Source organism: Herpailurus yagouaroundi, unplaced genomic scaffold, assembly GCF_014898765.1.
Source record: "Herpailurus yagouaroundi ecotype Mexico unplaced genomic scaffold, PumYag 186, whole genome shotgun sequence".
Classification (NCBI taxonomy): Eukaryota; Metazoa; Chordata; class Mammalia; order Carnivora; family Felidae; genus Herpailurus; species Herpailurus yagouaroundi.
This window is the reverse complement of record NW_024412417.1, coordinates 15,532,723-15,545,782: the sequence shown is the minus strand read 5'-3', so window position 1 is coordinate 15,545,782 and position 13,060 is coordinate 15,532,723. Positions and strand designations below refer to the sequence as shown.

At 37.4% G+C, this 13,060-nt stretch overlaps 1 protein-coding gene across 2 annotated transcripts in view; it reads left to right on the top strand.

Annotated features, from left to right (window-relative positions):
* Positions 1-5,391, top strand: part of LRP12 (LDL receptor related protein 12) — a 74,476-nt gene extending 69,085 nt beyond the window's left edge. For both annotated transcript variants that reach the window (XM_040494228.1, XM_040494227.1), the window contains one exon: positions 3,080-5,391. In XM_040494228.1, the coding sequence (XP_040350162.1) occupies positions 3,080-3,946 (867 nt within the window). In that variant the 3' untranslated portion in view covers positions 3,947-5,391. The remainder of the gene's footprint in view (positions 1-3,079) is intronic.
* The last annotated feature ends 7,669 nt before the right edge of the window (positions 5,392-13,060 follow it).

The window sequence follows — 13,060 nt, the reverse complement described above, 5'->3', positions numbered from 1 at the left end:
GACAGTGAGGAGCCTGCATGGGATTATCTCTCTCTCCCTCTCTCTTCCTCTCTTTCTGCCCCTTGCTCACTCTCACTCTCTCTCTCTCTCAGAACTAAATAAATTTAACAAAAATATAAAAAATTAAAATTAAATAAAGTCCTATTAGCATTTTTTTAAAAACTTCTTTCTCAATGCCTAAAGTATACCAGGGTTCATAAAGACATAAGGGTGTATACATTTAAAATGTAAATTCATTCAGAAATATTTATAAAAATTGATAAACATTATTTTCCCAGTGATTTAATTCTGTGCAAAATGGAAGACCGTTTTCTTTCTGGTAGATATGATTTCTGACTACAGTCCGTCACCTTTATTTGAGTCTTTTAAGAAATACTGGTGAGAATTTATAGTTTTAAGAACATTTCTCTAGATGTACCTTGCTAAGTAAATAATTCAGAAGTTCCACTGGTCAGAATTTTGTGTGCAAAATAAGAGAAAGCCACACATTCTCAGCCCTGCCAGGTGGCCAGTTTCTTTTTAGGTGGGAGCTCCAACAATGGTCGGCTCCGCCCACCTGGTCTACCATCTGCCATCTGCCACCTACCACCCCTATGGCCCGAAGCTCCTCCAAGAGTTCAGCTAACTGTGGAGTTAAAGAAAGCACAGTCCACACCAAACAGGTCTCATCTTTACAGAAATTATAAGTTCTGAGGTTCCCAAAATGATTTTCATTTTTGACTGTTCACTAGATGGACTCAGAATTCACTGAAAGCTCTTATACTCAGGGATATGGTTAATTACAGGGAAAAGACCTATATTAATTCAGCCAAAGAATAAGATCCCTGGAACAGGGTTCAGGAGGGTGCCAAACCCAGATCTTCCAGCTGTCCTCTCCCCACAAAGTCAAGACAGTGTTACACTCTCAACACGGGTGTGTGACAGTGTGCTCAGAATATTGCCAACTAGGGAGCTTGCCCGAGACACAGCCTCCAGAGTTTTTACTGTGGCTCCACCATGCAGGCATGATTAACTGCGCATGTGGCTAATCTCAGTCTCTACCCCCTGCACACTGACTGATCCTGCCGAGTCCAGTGCCCACCCTACATCACACTGCTCGTGTGGCTTAGAGCCTCCACCTTAGACACAGCGTTATCTGTATCTGGCTGGCCCCGGGCCCCAGGCCCCAGGCTAGGACACTCCTGTCAGAGATGATGCTGTAAGGGCTCAGAGATCACATCCCAGAAGCAGATGGCAAAGGTCAGACCTCACTCTGAATAACATTTAATTCTTTACTACATACTACGCCATTCTTTAGGTTTATAGTTTAGCCTTATGAGGGAATTATACTTAACAAAGTTTTAAAATAAAATGTTTATGAATAGTACGCTAGATTTTATTCCATTTATGAGATTAAACTTTCAAACTTTTGGTAACACATTATCAATTTGTTATTAATTATCAATTATTTTCCTTAAAAAGAAAAAGCATATTCTAAATTCCCATCCCATTCAAAAATAGAAATGCTTTCTTAAGAATGCTTTCTTCTTCATAAACTGAAGAAGTATGTAAAATTATCCCTAAAACATTAGGAATCTAATGTTAAATTAATTTTAATTAAACAGACTTTTAACTCTAAGTAGAGAACTTCACTATGACGGACTCTAATGTGAAAGTGAGCGTTGTTGATCTCGATGGGTGATAGCTGAATAAAAGGAAAGCTTATCTGAAGAGCCTTCTGTTCACTGCTGGGTATAACATAGTACTCACATGAAAGCCTTAGAACTCAAATGCTAAATGGTGAGGACCACATCTATGGAGAAATTCCTTAGGGATGTGAACCGGTTTTTGTTTGTTTGTTTGTTTTTTAATATAAAATTAGATACTTCTTAATTGGTGAAAAATCTGACTCATTTGTATAGCAAATCTGTGTATGCTGATCTTCAGATTTCTTATTGACAGTCCGTGCCAGATTATTAAATATTCCTATAACTGTAGTTCCTTTGTTTTCTGTGAATTATATTCCTGAGATTATGTTCAAAAGGCCTATGTGGGACTTACAAGTAAGTTTAATACCCATCTTGAAGAGAGGTGGAGAACACATGCTATCAAGGGAAACTCTTTTCTTCTGTGAAGGGAAAGGGAGAGCCATTCGTCTTGGCAGGGTGAACTTACAGCATCATTGGAAAGGGAATATGTCACCTCACCGTTTTTTCCTGGAAATACTGTATTTTAAATACCAAATGCCACAGATGAAAGCTGTGTTTGTTCCAAGTTTGAATACTCCTTTTTATAACCACTAGATGGAGCTTAAAGACTGTTTTATATAAATGTTGTATGTTTTTAAAATAACCCATTAATGTATTCATCTAGGAAAATGAGTAAATTTTCAAAGAATAAGGGTGTGAAAATTTATGCTTAACGCTATGCTGTAGAAAATAAAACCTAATCTTTAAAGATTGAGAAGAGTCCAAATGTCTCAAATACCATTGTGTTGTAGTGCTATAAAACAATTAATCTTAAACTTTGTTTCCTGTGCTGTATTGTAAATTAATTAATTCTCTTATTTATGACAGTATAAATCAATCTTCACTACCCATTCATTCAACAAATCCTTGAGGACCAGCTGTGAAATATATATATAACTTTACCATGTTTGGGAAAGTTTCAACCTTGTAAATCAAGTCTGACTTGTTCTGTGTTTAAAAACAAGAAAGGCATAAACCAGATAAAGAGCCTAGTTTACATTCCTAGCTAAAGCAGTGTCAAATAATTTTGTCCCTTTGGCACACTTTTAGAATTGGATTACAGCGTCCAGTTTTGAAATAAAATAGTTGTTGTAATTGATATGAAACATCACTCTAAAGTTGTATGTATAAAATGCAGTGTCAGGAAACTCTTAAGTGAGCAATGGTACGAGTTATAGACTAGATTCTGTGGCAGGTGAACCTTTACAGATGAGAGAATTGAATTCATCCTTCATAGACTCTTAACGATGAGTAATAATGTCTTTACCCACAACACGTTCTTGTTAGAAGCATGTTTTCTGTGTTAATACTTCATTGTTAGCGATCTTAAGATCTCCTCTTATTTTCTGTAGGCTTCTGTTTTGGAAAACCTGAGGCTGGCAGTACGATCTCAGCTTGGATTCACTTCGATCAGGCTTCCAATGGCAGGCAGATCCAGCAATATTTGGAATCGTATTTTTAATTTTGCAAGATCACGTCATTCAGGGTCGTTGGCTTTGGTCTCAGCAGATGGAGATGAGGTTGTCCCTAGTCAGAGTACCAGCAGAGAACCTGAAAGAAGTCATGCTCACAGAAGTTTGTTTTCTGTGGAGTCCGACGACACAGACACAGAAAATGAGAGAAGAGATACGGCAGGAGCATCTGGTGGGGTTGCAGCTCCTTTGCCCCAAAAAGTCCCTCCCACGACAGCAGTAGAAGCAACAGTGGGAGCAAGTGGAAGTTCCTCAACTCAGAGTACCCGAGGTGGTCACACAGATAGTGGAAGGGATGTGACAAGTGTAGAACCCCCAGGTGTGAGTCCTGCGAGGCACCAGCTCACAAGTGCACTAAGTCGTATGACTCAGGGGCTGCGTTGGGTACGTTTTACATTAGGGCGATCAAGCTCCGTAAATCAGAACCAGAGTCCTTTGAGACAGCTTGATAATGGGGCAAACGGAAGAGAAGAAGATGATGATGTTGAAATGCTAATTCCGGTTTCCGATGGAGCTTCAGACTTGGATGTGAATGACTGCTCCAGACCTCTTCTCGATCTTGCCTCGGAGCAAGGACAAGGGTTTAGACAACCATACAGCGCAGCGAACCCTGGAGCGAGGCCAAGTAATCGAGACGGCCCCTGCGCGCGCTGTGGCGTCGTCCACACTGCCCAGATCCCAGACACTTGCTTAGAAGCAACACTGAAAAATGAAACAAGTGATGATGAGGCTTTGTTACTTTGTTAGGTACGGATCACAGCGAGCGAGGCCATGTACAAGTCGGAGCAGCATCCGTTCGTTGTTTTGTAAACTTCACAATTAAACTAGTTTTAATTTAAAAGCAAAAAAGATGCAGGGTGATTTCTTATTATTATATATTAGCCTGCATGGTTAAATTAAACAACTTGTAACTCTATGAACTTTAGAGTTTACTATTTTAGCAGCTAAAATTGCATTATGTATTCATATTGTTCAATAATGTTCTTCCATTCGTTTTAATTGTTTTTATCCTGGTACTGTAGTTCACAGTAGAAGTATGGCTGCTGACTCATTCAACTGTCAGTTTATCTATCCTATGTTAAAACATTTGTTTGTACAAAATAATACCTTCTTCTCATTGAACCCTTTATGCTTTTTGCCATTACATCTTGTAACTTAATATATCACATTTCAAGGTGGTTAATGTACAAAAAAAAAAGCCCCTTATATTCACCTGAGTTTTTATTTAGGTAACATCTGTCTAAATATTATTGGATTTCATCATAATATGAGCTTTCTCAAAGGGAAAAACCTTTGTCTACAAATTTTTCTCTTACATTTAACATTCTGTGATGTGAAATTTAGATAGAGTTAGAAAAATTAATGGCAAAAGTGAAACTCTTTTATAGATTTTCTAATGTTGACTTTAATACTCTAATATGGTACAGACCAAATGGTAAAATCCCAAGTCATTTCTTTTTTCATCCCTATTTCGGGACAGAATTAAGCAGATGAAGATATTCTACTATGCATTAAATCTTGAACTTTATAAAAAATGTACAAAAATTGTACAAGATAAGTTCCAACTGGTAATGTCCTTCCCTGGTACAGGGTGATGCTTGTATTGGACCCTAGGGATTTGCACTAACGTCATGTCAAGGTCACAGATGAGTTCAGTGCACAAGCACTATCACTTTCAATACTGTCATTTGCTACCACAATGACTATATATTTCCATAGCTTTGGGGGGTGCGTTTTTATTACAACTTGAAATTGCTTTGCTGGTTTCATATTTATTTGTTGTATTTAAAGACTGCATTATTGTAAGAGTGGTTTTCGATATATTTTATTCACTGCGGGGGAGGATCATGCTACACGTCAGAAAGCAAATTACGAAATCATTCAGATCCTCCCCCCCTTTTTTAAGTAGAATGAATTGCAAACCCCGCATATTTTTTTATTGTCTATTCTTGTTTATTTATTCTTTAGCTGTCTGTTTTAATAGCTTAATGATTGAGTATGAAATATGTATTTGTGTGTGATTATTGCTATTTATTAAATTTTCAATATTTTGCTGAATGTCATTTTAAAGCATGTTTGAGGTCTTGTGTATTTGTCGTGTTATGCTGTCAGAAAGAACTGACTGAAATGTTTTAATATGTATCAAAAATTAAAAATCACTTTTTTTGTATTGCCTTGAGGTACTTTTTAAATCAGAGTTGCTCTTTATTTTTGTTGCATTTTGATGCACGTGCAGATTGAGGCCGTAAAAATACTGCGCTGTGTCTAGAAGAACATTGAAGGTCAGGCAGTCTTCTTCAGAGTAAGGTGGTAGCTTATACCAGCACTTGAGGGTAAAAATTCCTAAGGAGCTGAATATATTTGCCTTTGAGAAAACTTCTTAATTAATGTTTCTTATAAGATGCAGTAACTCAGTTAGTTCTCTTTGTATGATTTTCAGATGCATTTCAAACCCGTATAGAATATTTTCCTAGCAGAATTTGTATCACCAAATTAATCTTATTTAGGTCCTACTAATAATATACTATATTGTATAGGTTTCTTGGTTTTGTTTCCTGGCATTTCTATTTTAATTTCTTTCTATAATTAACTAATACATTTTCCTGGTTCAAACAGTACAAGGTGAGTCTCTCCCCTTCCCTGACACCCATCTTTTAGTTCCCTTCCAAAGAGACAAGTACCAATACCAAATTCTGTATACCCCTCCAAAGGTACCATGTAAATCTATAAATGTGTCCATATATATATAAATGCCATATATAATAATACAAATTGTAACCTACTATGCATCCTTTGTACTTTTTTTAAGGGAAAAATGTATCTATTTAAGTTTGAATATTAAAACTAAAGTTGGGTATTTCTTTTATTTCAATTTTCCCACTTAAATCACAATCAATCCGGAATTTAAGGCTCCATTTTTTCCCCCGTTAATTTTATCCTGCAGCTCTTTATTAAATAATATATTCTTTCCTTACTATTTGAAATGACACTTTTATCATAGAATTTATATACTACTTGGATATGTTTCTAGACTCCAGTTCTATTCTCTTCAATTGATCTACCCTTCTCTTTTTATACTAGCCCTACACTGTTTTAATAACTGTAATGTTTAAATGTTTTAAATATTCTTGCTTATTTTTCCATTTGAACTTTAGAATTGACCTACTCAAGTCTCACAAAACAAGTCCCATTAGTATGTGGGTTTTTTGAACCATTTTTTTCCTTAATGTTTATTTATATTAGAGAGAGACAAAACATGAGCGGGGGAGGGACAGAGAGAAAGAGACACAGATTTTGAAGCAGGCTCCAGGAAACAACGTGTCAGCACAGAGCCCGACGCGGGACTCGAACTCAAGAACTGAGATTATGATCTGAGTCGAAGTCAGACAACCAACTGAGCCACCAAGGTACCCCTAGACAATTTTAATTTTTATAGATTAACCTAGGGAAATTTGACATCATTATCATGTTAAAGCTTCTGTCTAAATCATGGTACCTATGTAAAAATGGTGCCCATTCATTCTTTTTGTGGTTGTTTCCTTTAGACATGTTTCGCATTTTACTTTATAGAGATCATCTTCGTTCTTAAGAGTTTATTCTTAGGACTTTCAGTGTTTTTGTTATCAATATTAAGGAAGTCCTTTTTTATAATTCAATCTGCGTTTAGTATATGTTAAGCCTAATGATTTCTTTACATTAATTTTCTCCACAGCTACCAGACTACCATTTTCTTATAGCTAGTAATATTTTTTTCTTTTGTGTTCTCTAGTTACACAATCATATTTTCCAGTTTGCATACCTCTTTACATTTTAATTGCATTGTCTAGTACTTCTAGAATAATGTTAAATATATCAGTCAATCATGTTAAGGAGAATCAATTGATCCACCGATCTCTATATTTAAAAAAAAACTTAACCAAGAATGCATGTTGAATTTTATCACATGCCTTTTCACTATGGAGATGATCATATGATTCTCTCCTTTGATCTTTTAATACGTTGAATTTTATTAATATATTTTGTAACTTTGAACCATTCTAGCATTCCTGAAATGAACTACTTGGCCATGTGTATATTTTTAATATACTGCTACGTTATATTTTATTTAGCATATTTGCAACTGTATTCATCAGTGATAATTAGTCTGTAGTTTTTATATGTGTGTGCTGTCTTTAAGAAGGTTGGTTTTTAGTTTTATGCTGGTGAATTTGAAAACTTCCTTTTCCTTTGGTCCAGAACAGCTTAAATTGCATTGGAATATTCTGTTCCTTAAAATTTCAGTGAGATGATCTGATGGATGTTTGGCTAGTAGCTCTTTAACAACTTTGTTGCTATCTTCTGTAGTAATTGGTCTGTGTAGTTTTTATGTCTTAGCTGACATCATAAATCTTCCATTTCATCCAAGTTTACAAATTTAGTTGCATAGCGTTGAGCAAAGTTATCTCTTTCTCTTTTGTGCATATGGCTCTCCCTTGTGTATTATGTTTGCCCTATTATCTTCTTAAGTAAGATAGCTAACAGTTGACATTTTGAACTTTTTGTTTGTTTCTCCCAGAGTGGTATGTTTTGAATATCTCTGTTCTATAATTTTTCTGTTTTCCAATTAACTGACTTCCACTTTAATAAATTTCCTACTTTTTGCTCTCCTTAGTTCATTTGTTGTTTTTTCCCTGACTCCTTGAGTTAGCACTTCATTCATTCATTTTTATTTTCTAATTATTAATGTAAGATTTAAGGTGTAGACAATTCTGAGCACTGTTTAAGCTGAATTACTTAGATGTATTGGTGTTGTCATGACTCTTATATTCTAGGTATTGTGATATTTCAGTGTTTATTTCTACTTTAATCCAAAAGTTGTTTTACAGAAGAAAATTTTTTTTCCTTTTTTCTTTTCTTTGTTCCTTTTTTCCTCAGATAATGGAATTTTGGTGTGAATAGTAGTTTTGTTTTCTGATTCTTACATTAATTTTCACTTTTATGGCATCAAGATCAGAAAATGTTATATGTATTATTTGGGGAGATTTGAGTTTCTTGTCCTTTCTCATTTTTTTTAAGTGTTGCAGGAACACTGTTAAGTACATTCTCTGTTTATGGATACAGATTTTAGTAGATATTACTCAGATTATCATGACATAGTACTTTGTCTTGCCTTATCAGTCCGTCAGTCAGGGCTCCAGGATTAGTTTGGAAGAGACTAGAAACCAAGGAGGCTGTGTCAGGATTCTTTGGGCCAGCAGCCCTGCCTTAGCGCTTGTCATCAGCTGGGACTGAGAACATAAGCACAGGATGAAGGAGAGTCTTTCTACAAGCTCTGGAGTTTCAGTTTCTACCATTGCTACCCCCATCATCCACTGTTCAGCTGGAAATAAATGGGTGAGACAGGTTAAAAGGACAAGGAAAAAGGTACTATACATTCAATTTGCTAGGTATTTGTTGAGTACCTACCACAAACCCATTGATGATGACGGTGATGATAAGAGCTCCATTCTAGCTGCTTGCTGGTTCCTTCACGCCCTTGCCCCTGAACTTCAAGGGAGACAATGACAGCAACTTCATAGGACCTGTTTTACTTACCCTGTGTAAAAATTGATAGGCAGTAGAGAGGTTGGTTCTTGGAGTAACTGCACCCTCGTTCAGAAATAGCACACAAATTACAAGTTGCATGTGGCTACTACCAGGGGCTGGAAGTTGGCTGATTACATCTTTTTCTGAGGCCCTCAACATTCGAGGTAGAATGAGGCAAAGTAAAATTCGCAGAATTTCAGAGCTGGAAGGAATCTTTTGAAGGGAAGTAACAGATGTAGCTGATTAATCAGGAATGTTTTCCAATTCAGTGAAATCTGTATTTTTTCTATGCCTTGTAACATAAGCCATATATGCACACATGGTTTAACCATCATGTGGTGTTACGGATTTTTTTTAAAGGTCATTCTTTTTGACATGTTTTAGCACATACCTGACCTAAATGAGTGTATCCCCATGTTCACACTATCAAAAACCATTTCTAAGAGTCCTTTACCACCAGCTGTTTCTTTGTCATAGGAAAGAATTCTCAAAGCACATACTTATTTACCCCTTGTTGAATGACTACCATCTGTCAAGCCCATTATATGGATCTTTGGATCCTCACAGTCCTGTGCCAATAGGACAGAAGTCCTAGAAGGACTTAAACTAAGACAATGGGACAAAACTAAGAGTTGACCTTAGTCTTGTCTGCCTCAACAGTTGTCTTTTGAATAAGATGAACCATAGAATGAAGTAATATCAGTAAAGAAAAATACCCATATTCAAATTGGAGCTAACAAACCTGGATTATTATGCAAACTCACTGAGCCTTAGCTTCCTCATTTTAAAATAAGGATAATAGCAGTTACCCCATAAGATTATTGTGAGGAATAAATTAAGATAACATTTGTAAAGGCTTTAGCACATGTTCTGGTCATCTATTGCTGTGTAACAAACTTCTCCCAAACTTTATACTTAAAGCAACCACAAGTCATTCAGTTTGCTCACAAATCAGTAACTTGGGCAGAGCTCAGTACAATTGGTTCATCCTGCTCCTTGCATCCACGGAGCTGTAGGGTATACTCACAAAAAAAGCTCACCTATATGACTGACAAGTCTTCTGGCTGTTGGCTGGGAGCTCAGCCAGGAGACTTGAATCCTGTCCACGTGGGCCTCTCCATGGGGCTGCTTGTGTTGCCTTAAATATGGAAACTGGGATCCAAGAATAAGTGTCCCAAGGCACCTGCAGAAGCTACAAGGCTTCTTATGACCTAGTCTCAGAAGGCCCAGGATGTCACTTCTGCCGTCTCCTATTGGCCAAACAAATCACTGAAGCCAAACCAGATCCAATAGAGAGAGTGCTAGACCCCACTCTCAATAGTGGACATAGCAAAGAATTTGTGGCATTTGCAATCTACCACAGGACCTGACACATAAACACTAACTTGCCAGTGAATATTTTAAGAATAACAGTGTTACAGTCCCAGGAAGAAGCTCATTTGCCAAAAGGATCAAATCAACTCAGCTCTCCTATCATATGTCAAGTACATCAATTGTCCACATATTGATTACAACTACAAAGGTAAGGTGGCTTGGTCAATTAAGCAACTGACTTGATTTTGGCTCAGGTTGTGATCTCACATATCATGAGATCAAACCCCACTTTGGGCTCTGTGCTGACAGCACAGAGCCTGCTTGAGATTCTCTCTCTCTCTCTCTCTCTCTGTCTCTCTCTCTCTCGCCTTCTGAAATCTTTATTTTTAAATTTATTAGAGGTGAATGGTGGGTAATCTTTCTCTGACTTATTTTGCTTAGCATAATACACTCTAGTTCCATCCATGTTGTTTCAAATGTCAAGATTTCATTCTTTTTGATTGCCGAATATTCCATTACACACACACACACACACACACACACACACACACACACACCCCACATCTTTTTTTTTTTTTTTCAACGTTTTTATTTATTTTGGGGACAGAGAGAGACAGAGCATGAACGGGGGAGGGGCAGAGGGAGAGGGAGACACAGAATCGGAAACAGGCTCCAGGCTCCGAGCCACCAGCCCAGAGCCCGACGCGGGGCTCGAACTCACGGAGCGCGAGATCGTGACCTGGCTGAAGTCGGACGCTTAACCGACTGCGCCACCCAGGCGCCCCACCCCACATCTTCTTTATCCATTCATCAGTCAATGGACATTTGGACTTTTTCCACACTTTGGCTATTGTCGATAGCACTATTATAAACATTGGGATACATGTGCCCCTTTGAATCAGCACCCCTATATCCTTTGATTGAAAACCTAGTAGTACAATTGCTAGGTCATAGGGTAGTTTTATTTTTTGAAGAACTTCCCTACCGTGTTCCAGAGTGGCTGCACCAGTTTGCATTTCCAACACCAGTGCAAAAGGAGGAGCCTCATTTTAAAGGTTTGGAGAAAGGAAGAGAAAAAGTCTCATATCTCTGAGCAACGGCACAAGCCTTGATTGGCTTGGCTACCTCGACTTCTGCTTACATGATGCACCAGTCATAGGCTTCTCCATTACCCACAGAGTAATACCTTCCTAACTTGTCGACTGGTTCCTAAATTGGAAATAACAGTGGATTGGAGGATTAAATGAAATAATATATATAAGCAAGTTAGACAGGAGAGGTTAAATGTAGTGTAGTGCTCAATAAGCATAGTTATGGTTGATGGTCAGGTTATCAATAAACTGCTGGCCCTGTTCTCTGCCAAAAGTAACTATCTAAGATTTCATTTGAACAAAAGGTTTTCGGGATTAATAAATTTGGAAACCAGTGCTAGAACATTGTAGGACCAAGTCACCCTATGCTAACCTAGGGCACATATGGTTTATTTAAGAGACTGAAATAAATATATTCACAAAGAATTTACTAAGAGTGACTTCAAGTGAAGTTACTGAGATGTCAACTAGGGTAGATCTTCCCATGTGCTGAAAGAAGGCTCAAGCCCTAAGAAGCTTAACGTTTTCCTAAAAGTGACATGGAAGCTTTACTAGGGACAAATAGAGTGAGCTGGAAAAGCATGGGCTTTGGAGTCTGACACATCACAGTCTGAATCCTGACTCTGCTGCTAAAGAGTTTTAGAACTGAATACATCATCTGATCTCAGCCAGCCGTGCTGTCTCATCTGGAACATGGGATAATACCCTTAAGAGTTACTACTATAAGGATTAAACAAAAGAAAAAAAAAAAAAAAAGACTATGCAGAAGACTTTCCCAGAGCATAAGAGGTTGAAAATACATTTTAGTTGTCAATATTACAGATTCATTTTCCAAATTAATACCTTTGTTTTGTTCTCCCCTCCACCATGGGTTATGTGTTCTGTATATTAGTAGAGCTTCTCAAAAGAGCAGATTTACAATAGCCACGGTCCTATTTTCTTGATTACAGGGCCACTTATGTCTGCATCTCAATGAAAAGTGGTATCTTGGCAGAGACATCTATTTTACAAAGGCCAAAGTGAAGAATTTCCACAGGGCCCTGAATAGGAAAGATGTTGCTACATGCTATGGACTTAATAACATACATTGAGCTAATATAAATAGTATAAATAACAGGCTTTCAGGGAAATTATTTGTATCCAGAAACTATGGTAATAAGCAACATATAAATAATATTCTAAAACTTTTTTCACTTTCACTACAATAGGATCATCTATATTTCCCTTATCTGCTGAGCCCTGATTTTAAAGAACATAGAAATTTCTGAGGCGCCCGAGTGGCTCAGTCAGTTAAGTGTCCCAACTCTTGGTATCAGCTCAGGTCATGATCTCGCGGTTTTGTGGGTTTGAGCCCCATATTGGGCTCTGCACTGGCCCCACAGAGCCTGCTTGGGATTCTCTGTCTCCCTCTCTCTCTACCCCTCTCCCACTCTCACTGTCTCTCTCTCTCAAAATAAAGAAATAAAAAAAAAAAGAACATTGAAATTTCTTTTGGCTTTTAGATTTAGTTTTTCCAAGTCTGACTTAAATACAGACTTTGTATTGGTTATTATGCATCGTATGAGTGTTAACATCATTGTGTTCCTATTGGTGGCTGGATTTGCATTATTACTGTTTTTTATGGAGATTTCACCATACAATATAATTTCCGTTCCTCTAGCTCATGAGTTGCCATTAGAATTGTTTGCCAAGTGTGCAAAGTGATTCTTTGTAACCATTTTCTTGAATGGAGTGAGTGAAAATAAGCATCCATGTGTTGAGTACTTCCTGAGCACCAATGGTCGTACTAGATGCCTTATGTACATCATTTCTAATCCTCAGAACATGTCTGGGTGGTAGATATTGTCCTCTGAAGCAGCAGTATCGGCAGCAGCATTAAGTGCCTTTGTCA